The sequence below is a fragment of the Ipomoea nil genome, unplaced genomic scaffold (genome assembly GCF_001879475.1).
Source record: "Ipomoea nil cultivar Tokyo-kokei standard unplaced genomic scaffold, Asagao_1.1 scaffold3384, whole genome shotgun sequence".
Classification (NCBI taxonomy): domain Eukaryota; kingdom Viridiplantae; phylum Streptophyta; class Magnoliopsida; order Solanales; family Convolvulaceae; genus Ipomoea; species Ipomoea nil.
Genome location: NW_017619812.1, coordinates 65,670 through 83,646, shown reverse-complemented (window position 1 = coordinate 83,646; position 17,977 = coordinate 65,670). Strand labels below are relative to the sequence as shown.

At 32.0% G+C, this 17,977-nt stretch overlaps 1 protein-coding gene across 2 annotated transcripts; it reads left to right on the top strand.

The window, feature by feature from the left end:
• Positions 1-383: 383 nt before the first annotated feature.
• Positions 384-2,896, top strand: LOC109171026 (transcriptional corepressor LEUNIG-like). 2 transcript variants are annotated; one of them, XM_019320166.1, is made up of 7 exons: positions 384-565; positions 1,146-1,255; positions 1,328-1,480; positions 1,562-1,717; positions 1,883-1,999; positions 2,143-2,346; positions 2,510-2,896. In XM_019320166.1, the coding sequence occupies exons 1-7, from the start codon at positions 466-468 to the stop codon at positions 2,651-2,653; spliced, it is 984 nt and encodes a 327-aa protein (XP_019175711.1). In that variant the 5' UTR covers positions 384-465; the 3' UTR covers positions 2,654-2,896. The 2 variants fall into 2 exon arrangements, with proteins under 2 accessions (XP_019175711.1, XP_019175710.1); XM_019320165.1 differs by having other exon boundaries at positions 1,140-1,255.
• Positions 2,897-17,977: the final 15,081 nt, after the last annotated feature.

Genomic DNA, 17,977 nt, shown 5'->3' with positions numbered 1-17,977 from the left:
AAAGATTAAAAATTATAGATAATTAAAATGAACTTTAATACTCGAAAAAAGATAGCCCGTGGATGAAACATGAGTCTCGTACAAAAAAAATAAAAAAATAAAAAAAGTTCGTCCTCGAAGTTGATAGATCAAGTATATATGTCACACGATGTTCACACACAAAAAGAAAAAGTCACATTTTCATTGGGGGTTTAAGCCCTTTCATCCAAACCATCTCCTGCAAGTCTACAACTACTCTCACAGTCCTTACACATAAAACATCATATTATTATTTCTTGTTTTTATCAACAAAAATTCTTTATAAGTAAAAATTTGTTCTTGGTCTCTTCCATCTTGTTTGGTTGCCCTATATGATTCTTTTTGAGGATAAAAAAAAACCCTATATGATTCTTAGTTTTAAAGTTGGCACAATTGCACCAGCAACAATATCAGTAGCAGCAGCATAAACTCACTATAATTTCTGCAATGGATCATTTTGTGGATGATTTATGTTCTTCCCTTGAGAATCTTGTTCAACCCTTTTTAACTCATGATGATGCAGCCCCAAGCAATGAAGCTGATCATGGTAAAATTTTCTGCTTTTTACTTTTTTGGATGCTGACTTAATTACCTCTTGCATAGTATATTAGGGCATTTAATTTTCAGAATTTTCTACTGCAAAGAATTACAGTTTGCTTCTACAAACTCAAATTTTTTGCCCAGAGGAGGGATATGATATGATCAAACTGTAATCTTGATAATCTGTAGTGTTTCCAAGTTTCTGGAATGCGAAGTGGGGTTTTACCCCTGTAAATATTTGGGGAAAACAGAAAATTACCATAAAGGATACAGTGAAATTTTACCTGCACATGAGTAACCTGTTGCCCTTTTATATTCTAGTTGGAAACATGATACGATCCCACGAGAAATTGTAAAGTGGTATTTGAAGGCTTGATGGGTTCTCTGTATATAGTTCATGATGCCCCTCTTTTGACTTTCGTTTTAGATTCGGTACTAGTTTCTAGTACTAGTATCTCTTTTGTTAGTTTTCTCTGTTATTTTGATTCATCCTATGTTTTTTATGTGGTGTTACAACATTTGATGATGTAGTTTTAGTCGGTCTAATGCGTTGGAATGAACCTGATGTATATAAATTGTAATGTTAGGGTTCACATTTGCGGAACTAAACTCTGTTCGTGCAAGTGCCAGTAAAGTTATCTGTTGCGATTTCTCATCGGATGGAAAACTGCTTGTCAGTGGGGGGCATGATAAAAAGGTGAACACAATTTCTCGCCCTTATTGGTTCATAACGTTAATTGTTTCGTTTGATTATTATTTGGTCGTGCAGGCTGTTTTGTGGCATACGGACACCTTAACGCCAAAAGCTACATTCGAAGAGCATTCGTTACTCGTTACTGATGTTCGTTTCAGTCCAAGCATGTCCTGTATTGCAACATCTTCTTTTGACAGGACTATAAGAGTTTGGTCTGCTGACAATCATGTAAGCTAGCCAACAATGTACTATGTTTTGTTTTTCTTCACGATTTTTTTCTAGCATTAACGCTATTGGTTTGTTCCGTAGCATGGCTACTCGATTCGGAATTTTACTGGGCATTCTGCTGCCATATTGTCACTCGATTTCCATCCCAATAATGAAGATATGATCTGTTCGTGTGACGGGGATGGCGAGATTAGGTACTGGAGCGTCACCAATGGATGTTGCACGAGAGTCTCAATGGTGCAGTAATTTATATTCGATTTTCTTTCCTCGTTGCCATTGCTCATAACCGCCCATAACCCCAAACAGCATAAACAGATGAACATTATATCGCTTTCTGTAGATTATACTCGTTTTCTTATAATATATCATGACTTGAGATCTTTTGTCCGTTATTCGGTATAGGGTGGCATGACTCAGGTGAGATTTCAGCCCCGTCTTGGCAGGTATCTTGCAGCAGCAGGCGAGAATGATGTATCGATTATTGATGTCGAAACGCAAACGTGCAGACAGACACTAAAGGTGCTACTTTTACAGACATATTATGTTGAAATGACCGTCTTTATTGAGAATAATGTATATAAACAATAAACGTGCAATCTAACTATCAGCTTAAAACGTTTCGTTAAAACTGAACGTGTTAAGGGCTGTTCTTCCATTGGCAGGGTACAAAACCTGTTAACTATGTCTGCTGGGACCCCTCGGGTGAGCTACTTGTTACAGTCAGTGAAGATTCTGTGAGAGTATGGGCACTCGGTTCTGGGAGCGTATGGAATTGTGTACACGAACTCGGTTCGAATCACAGTAAATTTCACTCCTGCGTTTTCCATCCTGTATACACTTCATTGCTAGTTATTGGCTGTAACCAGGCAAGTTACATTCTCGGGCTTATATATCTATCTCCACTTAGACTATAAGGAATGCTAGTTATATATATATAATCCATTCAACGATGTGGTTCTCGTATTAGTACAAGATCGAGTAGCGGGATTTGTCCCAACACGTGCTGATGTGCAGAGCGTTTTGTTGCAGTCTTTGGAGCTGTGGAACATGAGCGAGAACAAGACCATGGCAGTTCCTGCACACGAACGAATAATTTCTTCATTGGCTGCATCTGCTGCCACGGGTTTGATTGCTTCTGCTAGTCACGATCAGATGATCAAACTCTGGAAGTAGCAGCATTTGCTTCAATGATTTTCGCCCTGCTGTTATATGTTCAACTATTTTAGTACTGTTAGTTTTATGGTGTTGGGTAGCTTGGTCTCTGTGGTAATTTAAGACACAAGGCCAACCTGTCTGTTTATTATCCTGGAAAACTGGATTTTGTATAATGAATTGAAGTGTTTCAGTTGTGATCTTCCATTTTTACCTGTATATGAGCTTGGATGAATTCAAATGTGTAATCTCAAGCTTTGTTAAGTTGGCCAAACTTTGTTAGGAGGGAAATGAATTGTTTTGTGGAAAATGAAGGAATAATGTGAGAACAAAGTAAAAATTTAAATCCGAGTATGATCTTTGTACTATACCATTCAAAATTCTCTAGAACGGGAACAGTCAAAGAAGGCCGATCACTCGCGGCAGGCAGTCAGAAAGGGAGAACCCATTCGGGTGCAGCACCCAGTTCCGTGAGTCAATTAGAATACTTTAAGAATTAACTTTTCATTCACTCATTCTCAAATGTCGTCAATTTAGGGAAAATTCGAACATGTGACATTCCATTTAAGAGATCTGCATAACTACCATTGAATTACAAGCTATTTGATATATTTTACGGAGTAATATTTTGTTAAATCCTCTCCAATTGAATACAACAAATGCCAACTCACATATTAGTTGTCATGAGATTCTCTATTCCTTTTCTTTAACATATGATATCTGAGGAGATTTTGCATTCACCATTATTGCACTTGTTTATTCTCACTATAAATTCAGATTCCATCTAAAGTACAAAATTTTGTATATATATGCACTTTATCAATGTTTCGTCTGACCTAATGTATTATATTATAGTTGATGTAGACAATGAAATTTTGATAAAAATAATTATTTTTATTTAAATACTTGAATATATTTTGGATAATATTTGATATTATCTAATTTATTTAATTAAATAATAACAAAAAGTGTTTAACAAAAAAATTGGATTTGAATATATATATATATATATATATATATATATATATATATATATATATATATATATATATATAGTTCAATTTTGTATGTTTACAAGTTGGCTAATAATTTAATAAAAGAAAAACTTGTAATAATCAATCAAAAAATATTTTCAATGTCAAAAGTAAAAATGTAATTGTCTTATATAGTACAAGGAGAAGAAGGGCCATCCAAATACGCAAGTATAAAACCTTAATTCTATAGTAGGGCAAAAATGAACAGTATTTATTATATGTATTCAAAGTTTTGTATTCTTTTTTTTTTTTTTGGACAAAAACCAAAGCCATATATTAATGGAAGAAATGTTGAATACAAGAAGGAAGAGAAGATAATCAAATACATGAATCAGCCCGAGAATTTACCGCCTTAGTTAAGGTGTGGGCAAACACATTCAATGACCTACGAATATATCTGAAGGACACTGTATCAAAGTGCCTAGCAAGTAAACGACATTTCTCGATAATACAACCAGCGTAAGAACGATCCGTAGATGGCGAATTCAAAAAGATACAGACGTTTAGACAAGAACAATGGCTCAGATTTAACCGCACAAACGCACAAGACACACCCCAACCGCACGGAAACTGAATTATACACACACACACACACACACACACACACACACACACACACACACACACATATATATATATATATATATATATATATATATATATATATATATGTATATATATATATATATATATATATATATATATATATATATATATATATATATATATATATATATATTATATATATATATATATATATATATATATATATATATATATATATATATGGTAGGGTTTCAGTGAGAACATGTGGTTAGGTGAGAACATGAGAACACATCATGTGCATGCATCTAATATTTTTTAATGGTATAGATTAGATTAAGTGTGTGCGTACGCGCATTAAATATGTGCAAACAGACTTAATCGCGTTTGCACACATTTAATGCGCGTTCGCACACACTTAATCTAATCTAAACCATTAAAAAATATTAGATAGATGCACACGATTTGTTCTCACATTCTCACCTAAGCAGGTGTTCTCATATGATCTTAAGTCTATATATATATATATATATATATATATATATATATATATATATATATATATATATATTGTGTGTGTGTGCGCGCGCACGCGCGTGTAGGTATTTTAATACGAGATAATTATTTATTTGTAAGTTATTATAACATAAAAATAACAAATATATGTAGACATACATTCAGACTTGTTCTCTATCTATTATATTTATTTTCCAATTTTAAAATTTTGAGGGGCAACATATACTTGCACCACTTTTCTTATTGTATATCGTATAATAAATTCTTATTTTTAATAATTACATTTATGCATATCAAAAGTTAATTAATTTTACAATTTGGTTAAATTGATTTCAAATGAAATTTTTATTTCAAATTCTTTACCTACCAACTACAACAATTCCACGTAATTTTTGCTCACATAATGTTGGAAAAAATAGCTTAAAATGGCATAAAATGACATGTTAAGTGGCTATTTTGTGGTACAATTATCAGTGGGGTCCACTTCCAATTTGGGTCGGGTTAAAGTGGATTCGGATTCTTCGTAGTGAGACGAAGAGATCGATATATTGTACGCTCAAAACGGATAATGGGTGAATGAGATATTGATTCTCAAAGTAGACCCATTTGAGTTGGAAAATGAAGGGAAAAAAGTGAGCTTTTTGTCCCACATTGCTTTGGAATGAAGATTTTCCCCCCCTTATATACAAGAGCTCTTTTGAAGCTTGTAGAATTGTATAGCATAGAGGCTCTCTCGCGCGGGAGGGGGGGGGGGGGGGTGCAAATCAAATTCCAACTAGCAGAGATTGAAAAAAAGGCTTGATTCAAGCCCGAGCTCGTGTGCGCCGGCACCTGAGGGTAGAGGCAGTAGAGTTTTACACACAGCACGAAAGTATATTTTTCCAGCTTCAAAAATCTCTGCTTCTACTCTTTCTTTAGCTATACTGTGTTCATAGCCATTGTCTTGCTCGCCGGATCCTTTGTTTGAATGCTCAAACATTGGATCATAGCAAGTTTTATCCTGGGAAGCCTAGGCCACAACACTCCTAGCATTTACGGGAGGTGGCAAATAAGGTTTTAAGGAAAGAGTGCTCACTCGACTCTTGCAAAAACCCAACACCAAACACTAGCCAATTTTCTTCATCTTTTCTTCCCTTCTTTCCAAGGAAAATAATAGTCAATTTTATTTGATTATTATTTGTTTTCTACCAACGGAACCAACACATAACAATAGTTTTGCATGCCACCACTTCTACATTGATATAGTAGTTAATCGATCATGCACGAATGCACCTTTAAGTCAATTGACTAGTTACCTTGTAGACTAGTTGATCACCATTGAGATCAATCAGTCAATTGTGTCTTGTAGACCAATCGAGATCATCCATTGGATGACGAACCACCTACTCCCCCTTCCCCCTTCTACACAACTAATCTGTTCCTATCACAACGTACTCCAAATCGACACTCGAACCCACCATACTTTTGGACCCATATCTCCACTTGATAAGTTTTAATTAGATGATGAAATTGAGACTATAATTTTTATTCACATTAAGATGGAAAACGAAGGACGATGAAAAAAATAATAATTTTTTACCAATAATGAATATACTATTAAATATTCAGTATATATAAAATTATTAATACAACAATAGTAAAATTGTACTTTCTTTAATATTGACAAACTCTAAGGTAAATCAAATTGTATATTTGAATATGATATGATTATTTTAAAACAAATGGTAATTAACTCAATCGATATTGTGTATTTATATATGTGATTGAGGAGCTGAGGACTCAGTAACATTTTAAGTGGTGTCATCAAGGCAAGTAATAAGCCATTAAGTACGACGAGCGAACCACATATAGCTATCATCATTGTCCTTCTATGTTTATTCTTAATTATATGCGAAGATCGAAAATATATATATATTTAATATATTCATTTGTTAGCATCGTAGTATGAGTTCATAAAAAATTATACTTCAAATTTAAAGTAAATATAGAATAAACATAAAAAAATGGAAAAATGAAGTTAGCTAGGAAGAAGAGGCGAGCACTTACATAAAGTTAAGGATGCACCAAAACCCAACAACACATGATGGGATGGTCCCATATAGGAAGAAGGAAAGAAGAAAGAAAGTAGAAAGAAAGTGAAGGTGTGAGGGAGCCATTGCAAATGGGATGTACCAACTTAAATAGGGACCTATACCCTTGGTCACCAAGAAATTTTCTATTTAATTATTAAGGAAAAAAAAAAAAAAAAGACTTGCTCACCAAGATACATTGCAATTTTATTAAATTCCAAAAAGCACTACAAAAAATTAATAGTAGTAGCATGAAATAGTTGACCACATGTGTATCATGTTATAGCTATTTGAATTGACCAAAATATAATATATTGATTTTTTATTGGCCATTATTACCTTGCTCGCCAAGATCTTTGCAACTTTTTCATGGGTCTATTTCTTTCTTTTTAAAAAATTATAATTTATGTCCCTCACAAATATGTCAATTATTAATGTCACCCCTAAATTATTAGTGATGTAAATGTTGCCCCTCAATTTTCAAAACGTGACATATATTGCACTCCTCTTATATAATAGGAAGAATGAGAAACATTGTTGTTGGCGGAAGGAGAACAAACGAAGAAAGAAAAATGGAGGAAAAAAAACGTCGTCTTCGAACAGGAAAGACATCGAGTAACCACATTTACACCACTAATAATTCAAGAGATGAGCAATATATGTCACGTTTTAAAAATTAAGGAACAACATTTACACCATTAATAATTTAAAGGTAACATTGATAATTAACATTTCTGTGAGAGGTATAAATTATAATTTTTCATTCTTTCTTTCTTTCTTTAAAATTTTCATTTATTTCAATAGTTTTTTTGACTTATGTAATTCGAAATGTCTTTTAGTTTGCTCAGACAAGAATCAAACTCCTTACATAAAGTTATGTGTTTCTTAAATTCTTTTTAATATTTTTTTTCTTGGTTAAAAAAATTGAATATAGTCGTACAAATGTACAATTATAAATTGTATTTCAAGTGTAATTATCTTGTAATATTTCTAGTAATTAATTACTCTGAAGTATACTCTCAAATCAAATAAATTAGATAAACACTGGTCATTGCCTGCACAAACTTAATTCATTGATTTAATAAGCAGTATTTGGTAAAAAAAGATTAGATACTCATAAATAAATAGATTGTCTGACTAATCAGACTGTGAGGAAAACTACTCGTTGGAATAATATGGAAGAACCTCCTCTTGGAGCCAATCGCTTCTTGCATGATGACTGCCTAGAGATCTCGTCAACGGGGTGACTTGTCACGTAGAATAACTATTAGTTGTTTGGCTCGAGTCGTTATTACATGGACCATGACTCACACGGCTGTGTGAACTATAAAAAAAGTATATTATTTGTAATCATAAAGTATATTATTTGAAAGTATATTATTTGAGTATTAAAAGTACATTATTTTGTATACTATCAAATAATGTACATTTAGTATACAAATACTGTACGTTTAGTATATTAAAATGTATTTTTGTATTCAGAGAAAATACATTATTTACGTAATAAAAGTACATTAATTTTATATAATGTACATTTAGTACACAAAAAATATATTTTTAGTATATTAAAAATGTATTTTTTTAATGGTCCACACAACACCGTGTAGACCATAATTCACAAAATAATTTGTCGTTTGGATCACCTGTAACACTCGTAAATTTTATTAACATTATTTTGAAACTCCTCCCTTCAAAATTTATTATGCTACTATTAAAATTATTTTATCAAATTATGTGACCCAAAATATTTTGAGAATTATTTTATGAGTATTATATTATCCTAATGTATGTTCTTATGCGGTCATATATATAAATATAATTGGTGAGCAATTTCATAATTGTTTTAGTAGCTTGATGGATTAGACTTCATACGTACACTTTCATATATAGGCTATCCTTTGGGAGATTTTGGCTCTTACGTAAGTGTTTATGTTCATAAAAATTTTATCCCAAAAATATGTATTATATTTACTTACAAATGTATGAATATTTCTATACGCCTTATAAATGTTTGAAATGAATATTTTGAAATTTTATTATGTTGAAAGTGATATATTAAGATCTTGATATGTGAAAGATTTATGTTCACTAACTTTATTTAACCCAAAAATATTGACAACAAAAATACTCAGTAGTATGTATTCGGACTATCTGCAAAGTCATTGTTGTTACTATCCAGTAAATAGGAACTAGACCAAGAGATACTACTCATTAATCTTTTACAAATATAATAAATATATATTAATATTTTGTTCAATACTTTCAAATGAGAATCTATGACACACATCTCACATTCTCACAACACATGAAACACATGTTGTAGGGAAAACACTACCACGGCCAAATATCAACAGAGGCTTGCAAGATCAAGAGTTCATAGTACAACTCAAGCTCTAGCGTTATTACAAAGTTGCAAACATTTATTTGAGTGACAATTATACTTTGAATTACCGATTTAAATAAACAAATTCAACATTTAATTACTTATGCATGAACATCTCTCTTGCGTTGATATATACTTTGAAGTACTTATTTAAAAATAAACATTAGATATTATCTCATCCGCGCAATGTCCGTGAAAAACTAGTACACATATACATAACTAAATAGTGCACCAATCAACATATAATTTCGAATACATATACATCATACAATATAAGTTCATGCATATACTAATTAGTATGCTATTCCAATACCTATAATCGGATTATATACAATACGTATATATGTTTATTAATGTACCTTTTTAATGCACAGGAAGCATGATTAACATATCTTTGAAAGATTTTGCACATAAACACTTACAAAAAATAATTTTTATTTTTTGGATCAAAATAATTTTGATGAACATAAACCTTATGGAAATTAATTTGGAAAAAAAATATTTTAGTGAACATAAATCTTACACATACATATGCTAGTCGGAAGTAAGAAATCGGGAAAACACTTTCACGCAGGGAAACCGTCTCACTTGCAAAGTTGATGCTGCAATATTCAAGAACCAATGTCAAGCCTCCTTTGGAGCCATCCTCTTTTCGCCCACGGGAGAGTACCTGGCAGCCAAGAATGGTCCACTTCAATGCCCATAAGACCCCCACTTAGCAGAAGACGAATGAGTGGCTGTGAAGCATGCTCCGGAGGAGATTGACCCTCCCCCGAGTTAGTCCAATCAGAAAGGGGAGGGTCCGCTGTCTAGACTTCATTTCGGGAGTTTTAACACCATCCCATTTCAACCAAAAAGACAATCCTTTCAAAGATATTTAACTTTCCTTCCTTATGAGTGAAAATCCAATCCCGTTTTGTTTTTTTTTTTTTTTGGTTTTTTTTTTTTTTTTGCATAAATAAAAAGCAGTCGGCCGGTGTTATTTATACTAGTAATTCACCCGCGCGATGCACAGGAAAAAATTATGTTATTATAAATATAAATAAAAAATAGAAAAACTAAAATATTATAAATTGTTTAATATAATAATATTTTTGAGCTTCCATTGGTCAAGTATTTATTATTTTTATAGAATACAAAATTACAATTAAAATTAAAATTAAAATTTTGTATGGTTTATATAATCTCTAATTATGTGCATATTCAAATAAACTTATAGAGAGAATTTACATAATAACATTGATTTATTCTTAATTGTATTTCATCTATATTATAATTTTCACAAGTTTCAAATTTCGTGTGAGTAAATTTAAACTCTAATTGAACATATTTTCTATATGATTATATAATATATAGCTATTTTATTTTTAAAAAGTACATTTTTTATATGATTATATAATATATAGATATTTTATTTTTCAAATGTTGTGTTTTTTTTATATATATATAATAAAGGATGTTGTGGCATTAATTGTAACATTAATTACTTCCCAAACCATATAGCTTTATTATAGTTAAGATTTCTATTTTAAATCCAGTGTATTTATTCCGACCTTTTTTGGAGCAAAAACCAAATCTCTCTAGAACATCCGGGAACGGAAGCAATATTCTCAATAATATCCACATAAATACCGAAACTTTTGAGGGAATTTCGGCCGCCCAAATGCACTCCGATGATAAGGTGGTGCCCAACCTTGGCCGGAGGGCCTCATAAGCCGAGGAGAAAGTGAAGTTGCCGAACCGGGGCAGCTGACAGACAAGATCACCTGAAACATAGATAACATTATCCTCAACAAAATCCCTCGCCTACTGCATACGCCTCCAGGTGAGTGAGCAAGACGCAGACCGCCCTTCCTGGTAGCGGGCTTGCATAAAAGCACTCCACAGGGAGGCCCCTCTCAAGTAGCTGAAGTAGAGCTTGGCCAAAAAGGCTTGTTGGATGGACGAAAGGCAGCAAACCCCCAAACCACCTTCGTTCGAGGGAAAATAGATTTTGTTCTAGCTTACCCAGTGCCGCTTCGGTTTGCCATCAACTGTGCCCCAAAAGAATCGCGCAAATCTAGCTTCCAGAGACAACTCAATGTGGCGCGGTAGAGTAACCGAGGCCATTGTGTACAGTGGTATTATGGAAAGGACATGTTTGATGAGCGTAAGCGTGCCTCCTTGAGAGAGGAGCTTGCGCTGCCAGCCTTGCAATTTGGCATCCACCTCTTCTAGTAGATTTTGATAGTATAGAATCTTGTTTCTCCCGCAAAACATTTTCACCCCTAAATAACGGAAAGGCATCGACGAGCGTTGCATGCCCAGCACTCGCGCCATTGCAGCGGATCTTCGGGCGGAGTAGTGTCTGGAGGTGACAATTTTTTTTTTATTGTAGTTGACTCTTTGCTCCGAACAAGCTGTGTATTGAGTCAAGATCCTTGTCAAGGCCCTTAAGGAATCCCCTTCAGGCCAGGTAGTGGACCGTGCTTCGACCCGGCTGCCTCGTCTGAAATTCCCGTCCAGGCGGCTAATCGGCGACAATTATGCCGTGGAATCGTGTTCACCGAGAATGGTGAACACAAGTCAAAACGACGTCGTTTTTAGGCAAAAAAAAAAAATTGCGGATGTGGAGTTAACGGCGCGTTACTGATCAAATTATGAATTTTCTGTTATGAGATTATGAATTTTATGAAAATTCATAATCGCATAACAGAAAATTCATAATCTCACAACTGAAAATTCATAATCTCATAACAGAAAATTCATAATCTTATAACAGAAAATTCATAATCTCATGGTTCCAAAGTGAATGTGTAGGCATGGTTCCAAAGTGAATGTGCAGGCATGGATTCATAATTTATGAATGCCCGTGATTTCGGACGGGAATATGTAGGCATGGTTCCAAAGTGAATGTGCATGCATGAATTCATAATTTATGAATGTCCGAAACTCCGAAATTATGAATGTAATGAAAATTCATAATCTCATAACAGAAAATTCATAATCGCATAATAGAAAATTCATAATCTCATAACTGAAAATTCATAATCTCATAACAGAAAATTCATAATCTCATAACAGAAAATTCATAATCTCATGGTTCCAAAGTGAATGTATAGGCATGGTTCCAAAGTGAATATGTAGGCAGTCACGTAATTAATTAAAAAAAAAAAAAAAGATAACGGTGCACTAACACCGTTGGAACCGTGTTCACCATGAATGGTGAACACGGTTCCATGGCATAACGTCTGGCTAACCGGGGTATCTATCACCCACATCAGTGGGAAAAGTGGAATGAGAACCTTAAGACTCCAATTTAAAAATTAAGCTTGCCCATTCGTTGATGGGAAAGCAGTGAGCCAGCGAAGCTGACTCTTGTTATTCAAGGAGTCGAAATGGCTCTACATTAAAAAAAAAAATTTAAAATATAGAGGTGTTTTGGAGAAATCATTATAAAAAAACGCTAAGTGAAAATATTATAAATTGCAATGTTTGTATTTTCAGTGGTTTGGAACAAATTGTTGCTTCAAATTGTTGAATAACCAAACACTTTCTTTAGCATTTTGATCTTTGGGTTACATCATATTTACCTATCGTCCAATATCTTTGGGTTACATTATAACTAAATGAACACTGAGCAAAACACCTAAAGGACTGGTACCGTTGATTCATTCATTGATCTTGTATATATGTGCATTCATTAAATATATTAGAACTCTTTGCAACAAAAATACTTGGTTACTATTTAAAAAAAAAAAAAAAGTTTAGTAACAATTATAATGAATCTCCTATATTACATTGTATTCATATATTATGAGTTACATATTTAAATAAATAAATTCGACATTAAATTACTCATGTATGAACTTCTCATATATAATCTTGCATTGATATACTTTCAAATATTTATTTAATTAAAAACATTGGGCATTAACTCATTCGTGCAATGCACGTGTAAAACTATTATATTATAGAAATTCAAGTTTGAGAGCGAATCAAGTCTTCCTAGTCCCTAGATTAGACACCTTGGAGATTTGCTATATTTGAGAAATCAATGATTGTGTAGTTATTTCCACTTAATGTACTAGGGTGGATTTGGGTTAATTATGAGATGTTGTAAATTAGTCTTAGCGTTTGGATATAAGTAGATACTTGAATACGACAGTAACATTCTATTTTCTTTTGGTTAAAGGTTTACGCTTTCACAATTTTATTGGTGAATTATGGAAAAAAAAAAAAAAAAAAAAAAAAACACTTGTATGAAATTTTGAACATGGGAAATGGGGGTGTTACATCACCCCTCTCTTTAATAATAATAATAATAATAATAATAATAATAATAATAATAATAAATAAATAATAATAATAATAATAATAAGACTATATTCATACTGCAAATTATATCGTGCACCGCGGTGTATAATCGATTATGCACTGCGCGTCAAAACGACATCGTTTTATTTAATGAAAAGAAACGTCATCTGTTTCGCGCCATTCCGCAAAAAGTAACTCTATTATTCAGTTTCATTTTGTATACACTGTAGTTTCATTTCAATATAACTTCAATTTCATTTCAATATAACTACAATTTCATTCGATATTATAACACTCAAATATGTGAAAATGTTATTTAATTTTATTTTATACACACCATAGTTTCATTAATACACAACTACATGATCATTTCGATACAACTAATCATTACACAATATACACTAAAAATGTGAAATGTTATTCAGTTTCATTTTATATACACTGTAGTTTCATTTCAACACACCTGCAGTTTCATTTCAATTCAATTGTAGTTTCAGTTGATAATATAAAAATAATACATGAGGCAGTGTCAGTTTAGATACACTGTAGTTTCATTTCAATATAATTACAGTTACACTTCAATTGAATTACAGTTTCAGTTGATAATATATAAAATAACACGTGAAACAGTATCGATTTAGATACACTATAATGTCAGTTGATAATTAATACATCAAATATGCACGTTCCGTTAAGTTTAACGGTGCGCTATTTCTCTACTTAAAGATACGCACCATTTTGACCGCGGTGCAGATGCAATATTCATACATCTCATACTTAGGGTATGTGAAAAATGGGAAATATAGAAACGATTGTCTAAGGCCCATTTCAGCTATAAATACCCACTCTCTGTAATTAAGCCTCTTTGCATGAATTACAATCCAATTTTCACTAAAGGCCCATCTCAAAGTATTCAATTATTCATTGAAACTCAACAGCTGAAAAACAGGCCAGTACTTCATACTCCCAATCATTACTGTGCGAACTATGTTTTGTATACGGTAAAATAATATACATTCAGTATAAAAATAATGTACATTCAGTTCAAAAATAATATACATTGTATTCAAGGGATGTACATTATTTTTATACTGAGTGTACATTATATTGTATAATGTACATTCAGTACAAAAATAATGTGTATTTACAGGACGTTTGGTTCACTGTAATTTAGCTGTTGTTGAATTGCAATTCAGTGGATGCCTCAATTACATTGTTTGGTTGGAGGGAATTATAATTCCACAGAATTGCAATTCAATGAATTTGAGAAAGAAAAAACATATGAAATGACATTACTACCCTTGGTTGTTATTACTATTATTATTACACAAGGGTATTTTAGTCTTTATACCACTTATTTCCTTCCCAATTTCAATAATTCTATTTCTCTCTACCAAACAACGTAATTTGAATTCATACTTTATTCTCACCTTATTCTTTTCCCACCGAATTACAATTCCTTTCCTCCCTAATTCCTTCCTTCCAACCAAACGCCACATTAGTATATTAAAAATGTATTTTTTGTTATGCTCTACGTAACACTGTGTGGACCATGATCCACACAATAATTTGCCTCATACTCCCCAATCATTATTGTGTGGACCACATTTTGTCTACTGTAAAATAATGTACATTCAATACAAAAATAATATACATTGTATTCAAAGAATGTACATTATTTTTGTTCTGAGTGTACATTATATTGTATAATATATATTCAGTACAAAAATAATGTACGTTTAGTATATTAAAAATGTACTTTTTGTTATGATCCGCCTAAGATTGTGTGGACCCAATAATTTGCCTTATACTCCCCAAAAGGGCCAATTTTTCTTCGAAGGCCCAATCCAAGTATCCTCAATTGTTATACGATGCACTAGGGTCTACCTTGCATTTTGGGCTCCAGTTCAAAAATTAAGTGTGCAGCTCGTAAATTATGTACCTTCAGTTAATAAATTATGTGTTTGTAAATAAATTGAAGACACATACTATTTTAACTGCATATTATGTACATGCAGTTAATATATTATGTGTTTGTAGTAACATATTATGTTAAGATTCATAATGCAAAATGAATCCTGGTTGATAGTACAATTTGCCAATTGTCCTTGTAGACTTCATCCCATCATTCTCATACTTAATCTTGTATGTTGTAACTAAACTAGATTCTTGAGTATCGAATTTGTAATGTTTGAGTTTATATAAACATTGGAGCAACTCAATTAAGATTTTGAATTGACAATTGGGAAACAAAATTGGATAATATTTTTTTGGTGACAATAGAGATCCACAGTCATTATTCAAGGGTATATACTAAGCTGGGTAAAACTCACTCCTATGTAATAGTCTGCAAATCACACATGAGAAATAAATAATCACACTAAGAAGACCATATGCAACAAATTTAACTGAAAGTATCGTTTCTACCATCAACTAATGTTATCAACTAGTTATACTGACCTTTAATTAACCTAATCAGCTAACAACCAACAACCATTTACCAACCATAGGCAAATATATATTTTGTATATAGCGGAAGTATAATCATTATTCATCATAGTTAGCTAACGATTAGGATTCATTGAATTAGCTTAATAAGATCAATGTCTTAACTCAAAAGAGGTAACTATTATATTATCATTGTTAACCGATCATTTATTTTGTATTATTTTAAAAAAATTACAAAATATTCTCTTTAAAATTTAACTATTACCTTATGCATGTTATCTACATCCCTACAATTAATAATGTAAATGGTAGTCTAAAATCTACATGTTAATCTGATAAAATTGAAAAATTAATATGTTAGGGTAAAATATTCACCTCGATAAGAAAATTTGGCCAGTAACTAGTCTGTGTTATGACTCTACAGTCCCAGTTGTGTTATGCCTCTAGTTGTAATTTTTGTATATATCAAATGTCTTGTATCCTATTCAGGTTAACGTAATACAAAATATACGTTCTCATTAGGCATCAGAGCTATTATATAGGTTCTCATCGTCTGATTAAACTTGTTGAACATATAACCATTAATGTACAATCTAATCATTAGCTTAGACTTTTAATTAAGATGAAGCACATGTTTTACTTTGATATCAGAACCATATCAAAGATCATGAGTTCGCAATCTAACCGTCAACTTAGGCTTTTAGATGGAGCACATGCTCTAATTAAGCTAATTAGTAATTAATTTAAAAAAAAAAAAAGAAACTTATTTAATAAGAGTCCGGCTACAGTTTGAATTTAACTAATATTTTTTAGCTTCTTTTAATAATAAGAATGTTTGTCGTACTTGAATTCAGAAGATTCTCACATTAATTTCCCTCCTAGCAAAGTGCGAATGTCTTAATCAAATTTTTTATTAAAACATTGTTGTGTAACACGACTAATCAGAAGACAGAGGTGATTTATTTTGGAGTTTTGTGTGATGATTAGACGATCCGACATAACTTAATTCAATTTAGGCACGCAATGTTTTGTCTCTACTCGAGAAAATTTCCTAAGACAGAGAACATATATAATATGATTAGTATTACTTCCATGTGCTTATTATTTTAGGAATAAGGTTCAAATTAGTCATTAAACATAGCGTAAAAGAGTTTTTTTTCCAAAATGGTCCCTCGACTATTGCTCATTCTCAATTTTGCATTTCGACTTTTAATTGCACTCAATGTGGTCCCTTGACTTTTAAAAACTCTCCCAAATTGGTCCTCCGTTAGAAATTCCGTCTATTGAGTGTTAAAATGAAGTGCATTTTCGTCCATTTAGCTATATTATGCCTAATATACTCTGAAAAATAGTCAAGGGACCATTTTGGGAATAGTCGAGGGATCATTTTGAGAAAAACTCATTTATTTATTTAATTTTTGTTTATTTCCAATTTTGTAAGACTATCAAATTAGAGTTTCTATACATTTTTTTTTTACAAATATAAATAGTTAAAATCCACAATCAAACATCAAAATTTTAAACTTTCTATACAAATTTATTCCTTCTGTCTAAACATACAAACTTTTCCTCTAATCCTATCAACCTTTACAATAAGTTCTGTAAATTTCAAAAATATAATACTCATATACTTTTTATGTTCACACACACACACACACTAAAACTTCAATAGACAATCAATCACTATGTATCATATTAAATATTATTTTTACCATTGAAAATAACATTACTATTTTTATCAGTTTAGACACCCAAAATGTAAAATTATTATTTTTACAATCAATCGCTATGCTCTGGCACTTCTTCGAACTGAGAAGTACGCGTCACTTCTCGGTCAATGACAAAAATCTTAGAAAATATTTTTGAAAAGTTGGCTTAACTTAGCCTGTAAGGCCATTATTAGTTTCATTCCAAAATTAGTACAAACCATAGCTACCATTTCCAAATGCCTATCTACCTAGAAGTACTACATCATGTTAAAGAGAGTTTAGAACTATGGCTACCAATTTTATGTCTTAAAGGACAAGTAAAATAAACCAAATGCAAAAATAATTAG

What these genes read in the sequence shown, in the direction of transcription:
- LOC109171026 (XM_019320165.1), top strand. Translation starts at nt 466, where the DNA reads ATGGATCATTTTGTGGATGATTTATGTTCTTCCCTTGAGAATCTTGTT. An exon ending in AAGCAATGAAGCTGATCATG is followed by an intron (nt 566 to 1,139) that starts GTAAAATTTTCT and finishes TATAAATTGTAA; the next exon opens with TGTTAGGGTTCACATTTGCG. An exon ending in GTTGCACGAGAGTCTCAATG is followed by an intron (nt 1,718 to 1,882) that starts GTGCAGTAATTT and finishes TATTCGGTATAG; the next exon opens with GGTGGCATGACTCAGGTGAG.